The sequence below is a fragment of the Rhea pennata genome, chromosome 10, assembly GCF_028389875.1.
Source record: "Rhea pennata isolate bPtePen1 chromosome 10, bPtePen1.pri, whole genome shotgun sequence".
Taxonomy (NCBI): domain Eukaryota; kingdom Metazoa; phylum Chordata; class Aves; order Rheiformes; family Rheidae; genus Rhea; species Rhea pennata.
In genome coordinates, this window is record NC_084672.1 from 24068426 (window position 1) to 24087389 (window position 18964).

The 18964-nt window shown below is 51.3% G+C and overlaps 1 protein-coding gene across 2 annotated transcripts in view; it reads left to right on the top strand.

Moving 5' to 3' along the window:
- Nucleotides 1-18964, top strand: part of ZNF609 (zinc finger protein 609) — an 84072-nt gene that overhangs the window by 44318 nt on the left and 20790 nt on the right. For both annotated transcript variants that reach the window (XM_062583721.1, XM_062583720.1), the window contains exon 3: nt 15436-15661. In XM_062583721.1, coding sequence (XP_062439705.1) covers nt 15436-15661 — 226 coding nt within the window. The remainder of the gene's footprint in view (nt 1-15435; nt 15662-18964) is intronic.

Below are 18964 nucleotides of genomic sequence, written 5' to 3' on the forward strand. Positions count from 1 at the left end.
GGGAACAGGGGATTTGTTGCTCATGATGATAATCTATGTGGGAGCAAAGACCCCAGAGTGGATGGCAATGTCTGGAGCAGCTCACCCTAACCGCAGCGAGTGTCCTGGCATCCCAGAGCTGCTAGTCAGTGCTTTGGGGAGCCTCTTCTTTCATTCCAGACCATACTTCCTTTGACTTTTCTCGATTAAAAAAAAAAAAAAAAAAAAAAAGTGCTCCTTTCCATGAAGTACAAGGCAAGAGCAGATGAGTACGTACAGACGCACCACCTCCATGCTTCCAAGAGACATGGTATGGTTGAAGGTCAGGTTGGTTTACTCTAGGGATTTGGAGGCAGAATCGCATTTCTGCATCTTTGGACTGAAGTAGAGGTATCTAAAGCTGTTGACCAACCATTGAAATAGTTTTGTAACTTCCAGTAGAGACTTTGCTGCAGCATTTTACTGAGCGGTAGCTATATGAGTTCCCCTCTCCTGCAGTTTCAAGCACATCTAGGAGCATCATAGCAAAAACCGTGCACAAGATACTCTACTGTGACTGCTGGGTAGCATAACCCAGGTGAAATGTTGGAGCCACTTGGCTGGCTCAGTGGTTGGTTCTTCCCTCTGCCAAATCAGAGACTTGGTGCTTGTGTCTAGCCTGGAAATGAGCTGCTGACAGTATCTTGCCTGAGGCAGAAGCAGCTCATTTTTGCCCAAAATGTCTCTTGTGCCTAAAGGAGATGACTATCCCCTTTTGTAATAGGTCATGACACCAGTCCAGGACAGCAGGCACACGATAGTGGCATTCTTCAGGGATATTAAGGTATCCTGCCTTGTCCCAGTTGCCTTCTCCCCCCCCCCCCCCAACTTCCCCCCCCCCCAAGAACCCGGGCTTGAGGGACTTTGATGAATGTCTGTCCTCTCAAGTTTAGAGAGACAAGTAGTCAATTCTGTAATTATCCTGTTGCATGTCTGAATACAACCACAAAGACCATGGTACAGAGGAAGCCAGAGCAGTTCTAGCCAAATCCCTAGTCAGGAATCAAAGACTCATAAGCGCTGTAGTATAGAGCTACTTGGGACTGGATTCCCAAGGAGTTTGGGAACATCTCGGTGTAGAGTAGTAGGGTCTCTTTATAGGGGTGTCCCTTTTACAGAAGTGGCCAGAAGGACTGCTTAAACAGCATGGGGTGCCTGACTGTGGTCTCCAGTTGAGATGTGAACCCTTGGGGGGAGGCCAGCTCTGAACACTTGGTGTTTCTTGGGCAAGAATTAGTTAATTGTCCCTCAAAGTGGATGCAAGTGTGGAGAGCCCTGGGGGAGCAGGTAAGGCCTCTCTGATTCCTCCTTCCACACCTCTCATTAAGGCAGCAAGGTGACTGTGCATGCGCAGGAGGGAAGGATAGAGGGGAAGACACACAGGCAGCAGGTAATTAAACCCAGCATTAGCTCCTTGTTGACTTTTTGCCTCTGAAAAGCTCTGGGCAGCTGTGAGCAGAACTGAGAGCCTCTGCAGGGGCCGCTTGCAACACAGTGGTGGGGTGCTTCAGCAGATCGGGCTTCCCTTGCTGAGCCCTGAGCCGCTTTCCCAGATGGCATGGGGTAGCCGGAATGCAGTGCTGACCCTCCCCGTTGGTGCCGAGGGCTCCTTCCGTTTACGCCCTCAGTGCCGGGACTGGAGTGGTCCAAAGCAGATGCTCCTGGTTTGGTGCCGTGCCTCAGTTGGCATGCTGCATGGACATATTCTCCAGCTTGTCCTGGCATCTGCGTGTGCCCTTGGATTCAACCTGAACAAAGCAATGTGAGCTGAATGCAGCAGGTCTCTGGTAAGCAGTGCTTGGCAGAAAAATGAGAGCAGCACTAACGTGATTTTTCAGTTGGTAAGCAAGGGTTTCATTGAGAAACTCCCGGCTTTGGCTTATTACTGCGTTGTGACTTTCCAGACAGGACAAAGCTTTTCACTCGGAAAATCTCTACTAGCATCTCTGCTTTATTTTAGCAGTGATGGTTAAAAATCCAGGAGATTACTTGAGTGTAGCTGTAGCGTGTTCCCCTTCTGGGTGGCATTCAGCTCTGATGGTGCTCCAGCTTGCATGTCCACCAGCTTGCATGGGCTGGTTTTGCGTGTTTGCCTGTAGGTAGCCTGTGCACTTTCAAATAACAAGATACGAAGGTTCTTCAGCAGGAGAGCTCACCCTGGCCTTCCTTATTGCTTGGCGGTATCCGATACTCTGTTTCTGCTTGTAACAGAATAGTTAGGCTGTTGCAGGTACCGCTGTCTGGGTGTGAAGAGAAATACTGCCTGTCAGACCCCTCTCTCCAGGGACGGCTGGCATCTGATGTTTTTTTGGTGGCAACTGTCTTCTGTCGTGTTAAAAATGAGCATCAGGCTCTGTTTCACGGCGAAGGTGAACAAATTCTCTTAAGCTTAAGTTCTGTGACCCTGTGGGTATCCCTGTGTGCAGACTGAGAACCGCGAGGTTGGAGTCTAAAAACCTTCCTGATACTAAACTGGGCTGGAAGGAAGCTTCAGCTCTGATGGTTGGTGTTGGTGTCCCCTTGTTCCAGTACCCAGGTAGCTTTGCTTCGGCATCCTCCATTCCTGGTGGATGCTTGTTACTGGATTTCAGATGTAAACTGTTTCCTTCTAGCCCCCGGGAAGTTGATGAAGCAGCCACTTGAAGGTATTTTTCTATTCTTGCATCCAGTGCTCTTAAGGAGAAGCATGGTTGCATGCTTAATACTCCTGTGATTTGAACCATAAAGCTGCTCTTCTCTCATAGATTTGTTCGAGACATGCAGCCTGTCTCCCTTGCTCTCCTTTGGCCGGCTGGGATGGTAGCCTGCAGGTGAGGCCTTGGATAGCATGAGTTATGGTCTAGCTTTGCTCTAGCTAATTCCTGTTTCTCCCCAGCTGCTCAGCTTGCCTGAGAGTGATCGATCCTCTGCAGTTGTGTAGCTCGATCGCTGGCGGCTGTCAGTTGTCAGCAGAAAACCCGCTGGGTGAGACCTTCATACTGTACTTCAGTGCCTGTCTGCTCTTTTAGGCACTATATGCAGCATCTGGGATGCTGGCTCGCGACGAGACCGCAACCATGGGGTTTTTAAGCCCCGTGTGTTTGATGCAAGGGTGTTTTTGGTGAGGGATGTGAAAGAGAAACCCCACCTAGGATGAGTGCCCAGGGCCTGACTTATCTGCCCAGGAAGTCAGGACCAGAGGCCCCGAGGGGAATTTGAGCTGAACGGGGAAGAAAGGAGAATTACCTTTCATCTCTAAAGCTAGAATTAAAATCCAAGGCGATATGAGTGTCGGTTCACTTGTTGAGCTCGTTCTTCACAGCTCCAGCCGCTTGCAACTTGGCAGTACCAATTTCCCGGTGATGCAGGACTGTCCTTCCCCTCCAGCTGTGCAGCAGAGCTGTGGCAGCTAGTGAGGGACTCGGACTGAGGATCTTCATGCCAGGACCACAGTGCTGGAGGCAAAGGAGAAGCCGAGAGGTGGTTGGAACCCTGGTTCAAGTATGCCAAAGAGCTGAAATCCTCAGTTACCAACAGTAAACTTGTGGTTTGTGTGCGAGGAGGGCGCGTGGCTTGCAAGCACAGGCCACGTAGTAGGAGGTGCTGTTGTAGGATCAGAAGGTGGGCCTGTGAACTGCCCTGTTTGGGCTGGGGGTGGGTAGAGAGACAGCAGCTTGGCTTAAATAAATAAAACTGGGGGAATCGCTCTGAAAAGCTTTGTGTACGTTGCTGTATCTCACAGGCAGCGAACCCTGCATGATGCCATCAGGAGCTGAGGGCTAGCTGTGTGACAGTGGCCCTGCCTGAAAGCCATTGCCGAGTGGAAAGTGGCTTGAGGAGAGCACAGCATGTACCAACTGGAGTACGATTATTTTTTTTGTGCTACTTTTTTCAAACACACTTTTTTTTTAAAGTTACTGAAAGCTGGGATTTGAGGATTGGGGCGAGAAAGAGGGTACAAAAACCCAGCAAAGAAGATATTTGTCACCTCCCTAATGTGAGATTTCCATCTTGCGTGCGAGAGACACAGGCTCTTATTCAACAAGCTACACTGGCAGTCTGTTCCTCTGGCTACAAGTCCCCAAATTGCAGCACTGTGCTTGTCCCCAAACCACAGGCACCTTCTAGTTATGCACGTAAGCCACGCTCGTAGGTGGTGTGTGCAGCGTCGGTCCTCTTGCCTGCCCCCATCCTTGGATATCATGTGCTTTGGCTTATTTCTTGTTCTCTCTCCTCCTGTAATCTGCTCATCAGTCCATCAGACAGAGCTGGCTTTGACTAGAAACGAAGAGAATCTCTCCTGGCAACTTGAGCAAAACCTCCAAAGAAGAGCAGATAAGAGCCAAGCGGGCAGCTTCCTAAACATGCAGCCTGCAAGGACTGGGACGTGAAAATCATACCAAAATAGCTCTTTAATATTAAATAGATGGAAGGAAGATGTCTCCTCTTGCCTGAGGGATAAATAGATCTGAAACTCCTTCTACACTTTGCCACTTATCGCATCTGCAATGCATCTCTCTCACCCTGAAACTGAGCCTTTCCAAGCGTCTCGAATACGCAGCTATGACACGTGTGTAAAACGCTCCTGACTTTGTGGAGCATATGTCAAGTGTGCTGGGAAGTCTTTGTATACAGTACCTTGCAACTATGTTTTCCTGCCCTATAGATCTGTAGCTGTATGGGGCGGTGAGAAATGATGCTCTTTAGCGTGCTCCAGACGTGTCAAAACCAGTTGGGGTCTCCCAGGGCCCCACAAGCTCCTGTAGCAGTAGAGAGTCCAGGATCTTGGGGAGGAGGTATGTTCTCCTTCACAAACACCTCATTTTATGTCCTTCCCTCCCACCCCTGTCCCAAACAATTTTTCCAGCTACAAGAGTTTAGCACACAGCTTGGCTTCTCATGCCTCCAAGCCAAAAGTCCTAGAGACCTTAAATACCAAGTGTTGTTCGTAGCCACAAGCCATCAGGTTTGTTTTACGGGAGAGCTACTTAGTAGCTGGCTAGCTGGAGTATTTTCTGCTTCTAGGTAGACTGATGTGCTGGATGAAGGATTTTTTCCTTACCTTTGTGTCCTTGGTCTGTAGTCTCCGGATCCAGAGAAGTGTATTTCTGTATTGAAACTGCTCTCTTATCACACTGAAGTTGCGTACTGTGGTTAAAACATGAAAGAATCATGGGAGAAAATAACCCTGCAAAAAAATAAGGCAGCCTGAGATATCCTGGTGGTGTTTCCTTGCCTGAGCTGGGGCAAGTCCTATGTCTGTTGGATGTTGATTCCATGTTGGTGAAAGGAGGAGAAGATTTTCCCATGTCTTGGGAGCACTGTGAATGCGGTGGTTGGCATTTCAGTACCTGGCACAGTGGGGATCTGAGGTGTTGGGAGAATCTGGGTGCTGTGGGGGTCTGAGTAATCAGGGATGTGGGTGTGCTGTGGTAGCGATGGAGGGATGTGGGGAAGGAGGAGTGCAAGGAAAGGATGAGGGATTCCTTCCTTAGTGACAAGCTGAACTGTTACCACAGGTATTTCTGAGGTTCCCACTTGGAAAATACTTGTGCTTAGGAACAGTTTCATTGCCAGAAAGTTGTGGCCAACTTCTTTCTTAAATGTTCCCAATTCATCCCATTCCTCCTTGCTGTCACTCTTTGCATCGCGCTGTGTATTTCCCCTCTCCTCTATTGGTGTTTTCATCCTTCATGCATTTGTAGATTATGATCATGTCCCCATGTAGCTGTTGCTGAACCAAGTTATCCATATTTAGCTCTTTTAATTTGCTCTTCCAAATCAGTCTCTTTAGCCTCCTCGTTATTTTTGTTCCTCTTCTCTGAACTTTCCCCAACATGTTTATGAGGTGTGTAGGGCCACAAGCAATCTCCACCCTCCTGAGAGCCATCAGAGCAAAACTATTAAATGCCTCCTTTGCCAACAGTGTGCTCAAACTGCTCTAGACTTTCCATGCCAGCTCACGTCCCCCTGCTTTTCTTCCCCCTGTTGCTCCCAGTTTCTCTCTGTGCTATTGCTCTGTTGGTTTTCTCCATCCCTTTTACCACCCTAATTTTCCCCTAGACCAGTTTGTATTTTGCAGATAGAGAATCTTGTTTCTTTCCTGTCCAAGGCCAATCGGGGTTGAGAGAAGTGAGAGTCAGTGTAGGCGCAGGGAACAGAAGAACTATTTGCTGCTCCTGACTGTGAATCTGGGTGTCTTCTGCAAGCTGCTCCTGCTACATCAGTAGCCCGCTGCCTGCAGGCTACAGAAGATAAGACAGGCTCAGCTTGGCCAGCTTTCTGACATTGCTTTGTGGCTCTGTGCTGTCCGAGGGTCTCTTTACTTAGAGGAACCTCTAGGCCGTGTTGCCTGGAGCTCCAGATGTGACCAAGAGAGCATCTTGGAGGGGATCTCCTTCAAGATCACTAGATGGAACACTTTGGGGTAATGCTTGATTTATCTGTGTATGTATATAACTCTGTATCTACCTTTTCTCTTGCGTGGTAAGTCCAAGAGTGACTGTCACTTTTGGACCCATTTGCAGCCCCTAGACATTGGGATGCCCAAGTGAGTGTTGTATTTCTGGCTGCTGTGGAAAGTACAGATATTAATGTGCCGGTGGATGCTTTACAGCTTGATGGAGGAAAACATCCACGAGTAAAGCGTATCTTTTTTTTCACCTCCCCCACCCTGTATGTTCTTCTGGGGCCCTTCACTTAAAACAGGGGAGCCTTTTCCTCTTGGTATCTAGTGTGCTTTACTATATGCACAAGTTAGCTCCTTAGCAATGTGAGAGAAACGCTTTCGTGCACGTGGTTGCGTCATGCCCCATCAGTTTTCCTTTGGCTCCGGCAGCAATTACAGAATGACCGCTGGCTTGCAGGCTAGGCTCTGTCCCTTCTTTTCTAGGGAGAGGCATTAGAAACGCAGTTGCTCTGGATACTCGGCCCGATGGCGAGAAAGGTGGTCCCTTGGACTGTGTGCCCAGCAAGCACGCAGGCAAACTCAATTTGTTAGCAAGCCCTGGGAGATGTGTGTCTTCAGGTTGACCTGTATGTACTGCAGCTTTCCAAGGGTAAGGACTTTGAATACGCAGAGCTTTGCATCTGGATGGGCATGGGGGATTGCCCATGTCTTCTTCCCTGGAGCACAAACCAAGGGAGCTGTCCCCTTCCGTGTGGAGTGTCTCTGGTCCGCCCTGGCGCGAGTCGCTTGGGGCCGAACGGCTGGGGGGTCTGTGTGCCCGAGAGCCCGGGCGTGCGCCTGTTTTTGCGAGACTGAGGCAGGAAAAGGAGGGAGGGGGGAAAGGAAGAAAAAAGATGAACAGGGAAAGTTGGAGCTGTGCCGTTTCCTATCCGTCAGGAACCTGAGCTGCTGTGCCAGCTTCTCACATGTGCCCCAGCTCAGCCCTTGACCTAGTATGTGTCTGCCTTGGACTGTTGTCCTTAGTTGCTAATCCTTCTAAAGATTTACCATTTAAAACGTGGTCTTTCTTCATCTCTAAAAAGCTTGTTTTCAATCTCTTATAATTTGCTGTAGATTTTGATTACCAATATTTTCTGATCTGTTTGAAGGTGAGAGATTAGTAGGGTATCTCCAGAGAAGGACAGGGCACCAGGTATTTGCATAGGGACCACTAAACAGGACGGAAACCTGGCATCTAAGGCTGAACAGGCCTGTGCTGGTGTTTACCTGATGTGGACATACGAAGAAATACAGCCTTAACTTTCAGTTCGAGCATAATAGCCCCCTCCTTAAAAACAGAGATTAACTGCTTCCTTTATGGGAAGCACTGGGAGTTACAGGATTACCCACGTTTACTGTCTGACCGGTTGATCTGCCTAAAGGGAGATACTGAACTCTGTAATATGTACTTTGCCCCTACAAATGATAACGTTCCAGGAGCTCCTGGGTGGTGGGTTGTTCCAGGATGACTGTGTGACTGCCTGTGGCTTCAGTGTGGGGGGACTGGGATCAGCACGGTGCTCTTGGGATCCTAGCTGGAGCGAGAGCTGCTGTTGTGGGTGCTCTGCTCCTACAGCGTGGAGGCAGAGCCCGTCAGATCTCAGTCTTACTGACCTCGAGGGAATGTGCACGGTTTCAACCATGCAGATGCTGGGTTTTTTTCTTTTTTTCACCTGATTGCCTCTGCCTGCTTTGTGGACGTGAGGATTTGGATTTCAGGGTTGTCTCTGGCTTGGTTGTTCGCAGCCTCTGAACCCTTAGCTCAGGTTTTATATAGCTGGTGGTTAGCATCGTGCTTTTAAAGGCTGCTGTAGCTGCATCCCAACGTGGCAAGCGGTTCGTGAAAGGCTTGCTGGATTTATATCCTCTTTCCGGGAGATTGATGCACTAGGGTGCTTGCAAAAGCGTTTATGCTCCTCCTTTGCCTGCTCTAATGTACTGGTCAAAGAGTGCTGGTGTTAACACCAGCCATTTGGGCACTGCTTGGATTTCTGCACGAGTTTCATGTGGTCAAGGGTAGAAATGTGTCTGCCTCGCTGTCATCCTGGCTTTGGCCCTATCGCTACTGTTTTTCCGACATGATTGGATCGGAATGGGAGAAGAACAAAGAATGCGTGTGGGAGTGGTTAGTGGAGAGCGGCCGGGAACAGCAATCTGTTGGAGTTTGGTGTGGATGCACGTAACGAGATGTGGAGGTTTTCAGGGGCTAGAAGATCTCTTCTGTGCAAAAAGACTGGGCGCAGAGGTGGGACTTTGTTTGAGGACCTGCTTTCTGAGGAGCAGATATTGGTTTCCAGCCCAGAAAGGAAAGAGAAGGCAATATGCCAGTGTCTGAATGGGGGACACTGGAGAGCTGGGCTACACTGGTGGTTGAGAAGGTCCCTGAAAAAGAAGTCCTCTGTCTCATGGTGGGAACGGTCCTTTTTTAGCTTGGGTAGAGTTGCCTGCTTGTTTTGTTGATTTGGAAATAAAAGATAAAGAAAGATTTCACACTGTGGTGGGTTCTCTCTTTTAGCATCCTAGTTTGAAGGATGCATGGCTGGCCTCTGCTGTGTGGTGGAGGTCAGGGGGGCAGAGCAAGCAGCGGCGTGAGAAACCAAACACGAATGGGCAATGTTGACAGTGCTGGTGGGAAGTTAAGTGCAGGTTATGGGGTGTGGGGTGTGAGAACTGGGTTTCTGGTGGGAAGCTGCATGAAAACCCTCAGGACGGTGCTGAGGACCTAAGAAAAGGTGAGCTCAGCTGTGCCGTGGACAGCTGGGTGGTCAGGCGGAGCCGGCCACAAGCCTTGTAGCTTTATTGAGGGTTCAAGTACCACTTGCTGCTATCAAACAGCTTCTGTTTGGTAGCAGCATGCAGCAAGGGCTGAAGGCCGAGTCATCAGATGTGAAGGACATTTGCAGCCATCTGCCTGCCATCAGGCTCTGCGTTCTCAGGCAACTCTATCCTCTCTTGACCCGGATGCATCCCCGTTTGGCGAGTCCCTTTGCGGCGTGGGCTCTTGTCGCCTTTTCACCGCTGACCTAGCTGTGTTAGAGCATGCTGTTTTGCATTTCAATCTGAGAAACGAGGGGAGGCTGTTGCAGCATCTCCTTGGAGCACAGAGGAACGTTGGGAGGTAGCATAGGTGACCCGAGACCGAAATAACACATCCTCAGTCAGCTTGTTGGACTGATTCTGGCTTCACGGAGAGCCTAACCTTGGTGTTTTTCCCTTCCTGTTTTGCTCGCTCGTATTAACAGTCCCCTCCTGTCACTGCTGCTCACTGCCTCTCACCTACAGGAGACACCTTCCTTTTGTAGAGCAGATCTGATAGTCGTGTAAATGGTTGGAGCAGGTGACTTGGTGCCAGCACGTCTGTCTTGGATGCTTTCCCTGGCTTTATTGAAGACGTGGTGATATGCAAGGCCATGCCTCAGCAGCGTCTGCTTCCTCTTGATCTCAAAGTGCTGGAAGCAGCAAGATAAGACTAGTTGCATTCAAGCAGGGATTTTTTTACGCAGCTCTCTGATGGAAGACCTGTGTAGACAAGTGGTTAGAACTGGCTTTTTGAGTATCAGGTCACGTTAAAACAGCTTAGCCGGCTTAGTAGTCCAAGGAAGGCCAGTGAATGAGCAGAGAGCCTGCAAATAGCACGTGAGCTTTAGGTGCTAACCACAAGTCTGTCCAGCTTTTCTAACGTGGAGCTCCTTCTCCAGAGATCTTGTAACAGTGCAAGCAGGGGGCTGAGGCTCATCCTTGTTGGAATGTGTCTTCAAGTCAGGATCTAGGGAATTGAAACCAGGAAGTGGGAGCAAACAGTGGTCCCTGGTGATTCAGCTCCTCTTCCTAGAGATCAATTCTTGGATGAGAAAGGCCAGGTTGTAGTGCTGGCAGTGGAGCGCTGGCTCAGTCTGATGAGGATGTATCAGGTGCTAATGAAGAAGCTGGGTCTAACAAGCATCAAAGTTCACTCTTTTTCACCAATTCCAGTGGATTTGGGGTTGCTTAGTCTCTCTCACCCATCACTGGTGCAGTGGGAGGCTGCACCGCCAGTGTGATCTCGTGGGCTGTTGCACCCCTGTTTGTGTTTCACAGCGACTGGGGCTCCATTTTCAACGGTGGTACCAGAGAAGCTGTCCTGCAGGGCCAGTAGCCTGCTCTAGAGCTCGCACTTATCTGAAGGCAGAAGCACCAGTCTGGACTTTGGCTCCTGTGGTGTGCTGCTGTGCTGCTGAGGAAGCTATCGCCAGATACCTCTGCCCTGAGATGCCTTGCTGAAGATGACTCTTAAACTTAAGATGCACCTGTTGACCACAGCTGGTGTGGAGCTGGGGATCTTGGCTGCTGGGTGATGCCTTGCTTTATTTGGTGGGACACCTTGCCAGAGGAGCTGTGTGTTTGCAATGGGGCAATTGAAGCAGTTTGGCTAGGGATCGGAGAACGTTTTCCCAAGGGAGCAATTTTCCTGGCTCTACCTGCATGCCGGGGGCTGGAAAACCAGCAGCTTTTCTTGGGAAAAAAGCTGCAAGGGCAGTGCGACACACAGCAGCGGGAGCTGGATATTGGAGCCCTCCCGCCTGGGATGTGCCGCTTCGCGAAGCCTGTGCCACTGGAAGCCTCCCAGGACTGGTGGAAGTGGGGGACCTGCTGGGAGTCACAGAGTGGTTGAGGTTGAAAGGAACCTCTGGAGATCGTGTAGTCCAACCCTCATGCTCAAGCAGGGACACCTAGAGCATGTTAGACCAGATAATGTCCAGGTGAGTCTTGAATTCATCTCTGGAGAAAGAGACTCCACAACCTCTCTGGGCAACCTGTTCCGATGCTCTGTCACTCTCACAGTAAAGGAGTTCTTCCTTACGTTCAGATGGAACCTGAATATATCAGCAAGTGACACGGGACGCTATGTCCCCCTCCGCAAAGGTGACGCTGGTGGAGCTTGTGCAGGTGCCGAGCAGTCAGACCATTCAGCGAGAGAGCTGTTTAGCGACCTTGCAGACTCCGCTTCCCTGGGCCAGGCAGGGTGACGCCGTGAGAAAGGACGTGTGCGTGCTGGAAGAGGCCACTTCGCTAGCATCTTAAAAGCTTTGGTTAGCTACTGCCACGTCAGGGTGCAGTGTGGAAAAACGCACCCAGCGAATCCTAAGGGTTTATTGCTTGTTGTGCTATCTAGGGTGCATGTTTTCCAGAGCCATCTCCGGAAAAGAAAAACTGGGCAAATCTCTTGGAGTGTTTTCAGCAACCCTTGTGGCAGGATGGGGCTCAGTGTTCAGTCATGTGAGCGTGGCGGACACCAGCGGCCTCTTGTTCCCAGATCATGGGATCTGGTGACTGAGCGGGACGTGGGTGCCAACGTCGGACCATCCTCAAACGCTGGGCTGAGCCGTGCAATGGCCTGGCAAACGTTGCCTGCAACCTTGAGCACTGCTGCCGAGGTGCAACGTGGAGAGGTTTTGATGCGCGTTTTGTCTCCATCAGCCAACTGGCATATGGTAACTAAGTGGTTATGGCCAGTAATTAGGATCTCCCTTAGCTTTGCGTCGCCTTTTGAAGGTGTGCTGGCCTGGCCGCGGGAGGCTCGCTGGGCGATCGCCCAGCCCCGTGCGGCTCCAGGACAGCAGAGCCGCTTCGTGCGCGGCTCGCGCCCGACACCGCGCTCCCAGCACCGAACGCACAGCTGCTGCGTTTGCACTTGCTGCTGTTTAATCTTAAAACCTACTCCGGGAAAGGAAGGGAAATAAATTGTCTTCCATGAAGGGGATTTAAGAATCTGAGACCCTAAGTGATTTGCCTGAGGGAGTTTGTGTCAGAGTCGGAAGCCAGCGCCGTGCAGCAGAGCCCAAAATCTCCATTGGCTGCACCCTTTCTTCAGCCTGCTGCGGAGCCGGAGGAGGTTTGAAAGCCACTGCTTAGGGCTATGAGCCATCCCTAACGGCCCTGCTTCTCTACCGCCAGCATCTCCGCCGGGAATGGCCCCGCGGAGCGGCTCAGCGCCTGCCGAAGGTGAGAGCGGCCGGCGGCCCGGCTACGGGAACTGGAGGCTTTGTCCTTGTCCCAGCCTCCGGAGAGTCTCTCCAGGTCTTTTTTATGCTCGCAAGCTCCGGGCGAGAGAGCCGCCTCTTGCACTGATGGTTGATAAATGAGACTCTGTTTGCTCCAGCGCGGAGTGAAATATGAAATCCCATAAAGCCTCCTCGCTTATTAGAGAGAGCTCAGCGAGCTGCTTATTATGCGCTGTGGCGTAATGCAGATTACAAATGTGACCGAGCGATAATTAGCAGAGCTGGAACTGTAATTAAACGCTCCTGTGCTGCGCTGTGGTTTTTGTTGCAGTGTGGAAGGAAGCCGAACGGTTTCCAAACCCCGCAGGTGCCCTTCCTTTCCTCTGCACGCGCAAGCAAGCAGCCAGCCGCCGTTTCCCGGCTGCTCAGGGGACGAGTGCTCCCCGCTCCTGGGCTTGCTGCTGGGGACCAAAGGCAGCCAGCTGTGCCTGGTTCCTCTCCAGATGTTTCATCAGGGTGGGGACTTGCGCTGTAACCGGGTTGTCATGGTGGGCAGCCTCTTTGGTTAGGGCTGGATGGGAAAGCATGGTCTTCAGGAGCAGTGTGCTTTCCTGAGCTTCCCCAAAGGAGCCTGGTGCTTCCTTAGGGCGTCTTTTTTTCCTTGGATTTCCTGGGACGTATGGGATGGGGCTGCTCTGCTTGGGGCACTCTGTCCCCATCGTCACACCAGAAACCTTTGCAAATACCACGGGGCTGCCTGGCTGCTGGGTTTGGGGTGCCAGGCATGGGGCGGTCTCTGAATCCCAGCTCTTTCTTGAGGATGAGAGCCAAGGACAGGCTCCTGAGCGAGCCGATCTTGCCGGTGAGAAGTCGGGCCTGGCGCGTGGGGGAAAAAGAGCTGCAGAACAAGACGGCAGGCAAAAGCACGAGCTGTGCTGCTGATGGAGGGAAGCTTGCAGTCCAGCCACTGCCGCTTGAAACCTCTAGGCTATCTTTAATGCTTATTGGACTGGATGCGCTCTGATGAGCTGTCCAGACGGAGGACATACGCAGGAGGACAAGGAGCCGGCTTGCAGGCACGTTGGCAGAAGGTGCTTTGTATTCTCCTGCGTTAACACAACTGCGACAGCAAATCCACCTGCCCTGGCCAAGCCAGAAGACCTCCGGGCTCTCCAAGGGGGTTTGTGTGTGTTTCCCCTGCCAGCAGATGAACTCGTGTTTCATACGGAGCTTCGCCTGGGGGAGTAGGTAGTGTCCACTGTGCGATTGCCATCTCCTGCCCCTCCACACGGTTACTGCATCATGGGGGTTTTGCCTCTCTTGTACCATCTTGGCTTGCGGATGACTCCTGTCACTGAAGATTCAGAGAGGCTTTGCAGGCGCTAATTGCTCAGGGAATTGCGAGTGTCCTCACTGAGGCAGATGGGATGCTCCAGTCCCGCAGCGCGGTCGTGCGTGGGAGTTCGTGTGTGCCTGGTTGCATGGGGCGGGCAAGGATTAGCACGTGAGCTTCTGCTCCAGGAAATTGTTCTCGTAAAGGGCAGGCTTAAAAGATGTACATATGTGAGCGAGAAAACAAGCAGATAATTTTGGCAGCCGTTCAGGACCAGGATGCCACCTCGGGGTGGGAAGTTGACTGTTTTGTGGGTGTCAGCAGTGTCGACCCAGACGAGCCGGCGATGAGGTTAGAAGTGGTCATGGCGGGTGTCAGTGTCCCTGCTCGGAGACCATCTTGGAGGCTTCTGCTTCCTGCCTCTTGGCACTGGCTATAGCAGGCTTGGCCTCTCTGGGGTTATCATCAGTCAGCTTTGTGTAGAGGCTTACAAAGATATCTCTCAGTATAGTACTGGATGCTGTGGAAGGGTCTTCCCCTGACTGAAACTGAAACACAGGTCAGGGCTTGCTGATGACTTGATGAGTTTCCTCAGTCTGCTTCTGTTTAGAGGTTGCTCGGCGTCTTATCAAGATCATAAACCTTCCTGTGAGAGAGGAGATCTGAGCAGAGGATGAGCAGCTAGCCTGAAAACAGCTGCAAATCCCCTTTGGCAAGCCAAGGCAAGGGAACTGATTTACTACGGATGGGTTGGCTGATGAACCCTGAAGGATAGGAAGGTTTCCAACCTACACCTTTGCTTGACCAGCAGCAAAATCAGCCTATCAGCCATCTTCTCCATACAGCATTGTATTCTGCTGGTGTGGCAGAGCAGCTGAGGACCCGGCTTGTCAGCGGTAGAGTGGCTCAGCCTTGGGTTGTGGTTGTGCTTGGCATGTCGGATTGTTGGCTTTCTAAGCCCAGCTCTGGCAGTGCGATGTGGTTTCCATGTGCAAAGAGAGCAAGATGGCTGGCACTCATTTGGCCTGCGACTCTTCTCCCCCAGCATGAGGCATCTGCTGGATTGCTCTCTGAAGCTGATACTTTGCCCTCGCTTGCATAGAAAAGAGGGTTGTAACCTGCGTGTGTGTGTGTCTTCGGATGGTCACGGGGTAGATCTGGGAGGAGGATCTTGGTTTTCATTGGCACCAAAGGGAGACCGCTGCTTGTTTGTCCTGTCCTGCCGGTTGAGTAGAAGTCTGTAATTTTTTTTCTAATGAGCCATCAGGTCCAAAGTCATTGACTACATTAACATCTGAGCAATAGCCAAAAGGCATCCTGACCACGGATGATTACACCAGCAAAAGTAGTCTGTGAAGGAAGTTGGCATAAGCACCTTCAACAGCAGAGCAGAAACCTCCCGTGGAAGGACGTTGGGTGTGTGATCTACATACCCGCTGAAAAGCCAGCACTTTGTAGTTATGGGCACGCCAGGGTGGAAAAGGCCTACTAGATCCTTGTGCTCTGATAATGCATGGGACTTTGACCTGCTTGCTGAGAGGTGATTCAAGGCAATTCTGGCATAGGAATTAAGAAGGTGGTAGCCTTGGGGTTCTCTGGAAATGTAGATGCCTGTTGATACTTGCTCTCCTCTGTGTAGTCCTGACAGTGACTGGCATGTTTCTCCTTTCCCACAGATGGAGTCTCCGGTCTCGACGCCGGCAGTGTTGCCCTTGCACCTCCTCGTCCCTGTTGTCAACAACGACATCTCGTCGCCTTGTGAGCAGATCATGGTACGCACCCGTTCTGTGGGAGTGAATACCTGTGATGTGGCACTGGCCACCGAGCCGGAGTGTCTGGGCCCTTGTGAACCTGGGACCAGCGTGAACCTGGAAGGCATTGTCTGGCAAGAGACGGAGGATGGTAAGTGTCGTCGGAGAGCTCCTTTGCTCTCTAGCAATTATATTTTTGAGTTACAGTAATCCCCTTCTTCCTCTTGTCCTGCTGTGTTGCTTGCTGGCATATCTCAGGGTTCCTCTCCACCACAGTCTGGGTGGTCAGGACAGAGTAGCTGTGTAGGATGCAGCTCTTAAAATTGGGTTTTTAATTTGTACAGCAAATGAAGTAACCAGCCAAAACCTGCATCAGCCCAGTTCGTTGTGTTATCCTGTTGCCCAGACAGTGGGTGAAAATCTAAACTGCCATTTCTCTGCCTTTATTTGAGAGCTAACTTGGTTCTGGAGGTGCCAGAGAAAAGACTGTGCCAACCTGAATGGGAGCTTGATGGAGTTGACTTCGTTTCTAGTTGGCAACCTGCAAGTCTGTCACAAAAGCACACAAGCCCTGGGAGGCAGCAGAAATCTCCTGCTGGATAAATAACCCCAGCAGAGCTTTCAAAATAGGCTTGACAGGAGATCAGGGCTCTTGTCTCTCTTGCCAAGCCAGTTGAACCTTTTTCCAGTGGAACTTGTCTCATCTGCACAGAGTTTGGTTTGCTTTCCCAAGTCCCTTGCTTTGATGGGTTTTAGTTGCCACTGGGGCTCTGCCAAGTAATGCTGGGATGAATAGGTGGTTCAGTATACCATGCTTAGCACAGGAACCCGGTCGTCCCTCCAGCCTCTTCAGGAGGTTGGAAACTCAGGCCAGAGGCCTGAGGTGAACTCCTTGTATCTGTGTCTGGTTCCAGCTGGAGTCTGGAAGCAGAAATAGAGACCAGCAGCACCAATGTGAGAAAGAGCAGAGGTGGTAGAGGCCAGCTGATGGGATACCTCAGATGGGCCAGGTTGGAGCTTGTCTTGGATGTCTGCTTCTGCTCTTGCTTTGCTATTATGTGCAGGGAATGAAGGTACTGGCCTTAATCCCTGCTCTCTCTGGCAGTGTTCCTCTGGCAGCACTTCACTGTGACTGTCTTCGTTATCTTTGATGATAATTGAAGCTGAACTTAAACCTGCTTTTCCATAAACAGGCCAGTGCTGCTACCATTTAGCCACAAGTTGATGGTGTAAAACTTGCAGCGTTGCCAGCATAGATTATGCTGAAGCTGCATGTCTGTTTTGTGGCCTCCTGGCTGAAGTTCTTGCTGTGTGTCTACTTCAAATAGACAGAGTTGTCCGTAGATGTGGAAAACTCCCTTCTTGCTAGCCCCGAGTGCTGTGGGAAGATCAGGAAGGGACCCAATTCCTCTTTCCTCTCCCCTCTTGAAAACTGGTTTTGAAAGTGCAGCTGGTGCTGGACTGAGTGGTGCGATGGCCCCGGGTGTGGAGATCAGCACTGAAGTTGTTCCCACTTGGAAAAGCATCATGACCTGAGGTATTTGGGAAGGGAGGAGTGCACAGACTGCACTGGGGCAGACTACCTTGAGCAGCTGGTCCTTGCTAACTTGAGGTGGACACCTCCAGCTTCCTCATACACCTCTGCTTTCTCTGTTTCACCTTTTGCTCGGTTGCATATATGGAAGGAATCAAGATAGTAGGGAACTGTAAGTGCTTTTTTTTCTGCTGCTCCTGAGGCAGGAGGAAGCCGCAATGCTGGAAAATTGTACCCAAGGGATGATTCTTTTCTGAGCTAGGCTTGCTGATAGGGACAAAAAAATGCACTGCAGCATACAGGAGCCTTGAACATGGAAGCTGGTGTGTGCTGCTGGTTGTCCCCGCTTGTGACTGGCAGCGTGGGGACCTTGGCTGTGCTCCGAGCTGCCCTTCTCGTTCCGGGCCTTTGGGATCTTCTTGGGGATATCGGACGGCAGAGCTGCCAGCTGTTTTGGAGATTGCTTGAAGCCTGCAGGTGGTTGCATCTTGTGTCCACCTGCGTGAAGTGGAGTTAGTGAATGGCTCCTGCTTCCAGCTGCTGCCCTTCGCTTTGTACCAGGGGCTGCTTACTGCCAAGGATGCGGGTGGCAGGGAGAAGGGAATGGTTTGTGCAATGATCCTACCTCATCTGCACCGTGCCCCAAGGAGAAACACTGTGTAAGACCCATTCGCTCTAGCTATCAGCCTATCTCTAGTGTTTTTTGGTGTCTGCAAAGGGCCTGATCACCTTAAAAATTGTGAAGGGCTTGCCCTGAGCCAGGGAAACTGAGGCACAGGCAAGCAGAGCAACCTAGCTGGAGTGGCACCTGGAGTAGCTAGTAGTGCCAGCCCCTTCTAGGTTTTAGGACTGTGCCCGAAGCACCAAACCATCTCTCTCTTCCACTGAGCACGCTTTTCTTCAGCCTGCTGCCCAGAAAAGCCTGGGGCTGTGGACTTTGAGATGGGTGAGTATTTGTGCCTCCGGAGCTGGTGTGTCACTGTTTCTATTTTAGATCAGCATCAAGCAGGATGTGAGAAATTTGGGGTACGAAAGGGCAAGGATTAAACCTCTTACAAGAAGGGCGGAGAGGTGAAAGCAGGGCCCAGCCTCTCTGCATGACGCGTGCTCGGATTCAAGAGCAATCGCCAGCTCTCCTGCTCCTGAAGATGCGGCTGTGGCTCCGTAAAGCTTTCCGAAAGCTGCCGTGGCGTGAAACTCCCAGGAGGCTGATTTCAATGCTGCTGCTGGAGACCTCCATGGGCAGCAGTGAAGCTGGTGGGAGCTTGGACCTCTTGGTCTCTTTGGGGGAAGTCACGAGAAGAGGTGCGCAGTGGGCAGAGGAGATGGCACAGCAAGGAGGAACGAGCAGGGGATCCCCGATCGCGCAGGAGACTGCACACAACCGTCCTTCGCCTCTTCCCCCACCAAATCCCTCGACTGCTTGAAAGGCATTGAAGCGAGAACGAGACGGAGCAGAACTCATCCAGACTTGCAGGGCTTTGGGTTTTATGAGATGCGCGTCGGCTAGATGGAGGCCTCGGGCAGCAGCTGGGAGTTGTGTGGAAGTGCTAAATGCCTCCCTGTGCCAATGCTGCTCAGTGCTGAGCCGAGCTGAGCTGTGCTTTCCTAGGAGCTCCGGATCGCTTGTAAAATTTTCAAGTCCTGATTGCTGCACGATGCTCTCTGATCCTTCAAAGGAGGCGGCTGCGGCAGGCCGCCTGCTTCTCGCCGGAATTAGCAAGGAAGCCGCTGCTTTGACTGCGCTGCCGATTTCTAAGCCCCATTTCTCACCGGCTTCGGTTTCTCCTGTAACGTCAGCACTTGGTGTTTCTTCTTACCTTTTTTTTTTCTCCCCCCGCTCCAGGCCTCGCCAATCTGTGAAGCTCTGCAGCCTGTCTGCCTGTCCTTCTGCATTATCCCTTTCTTTTGCAGCTATCG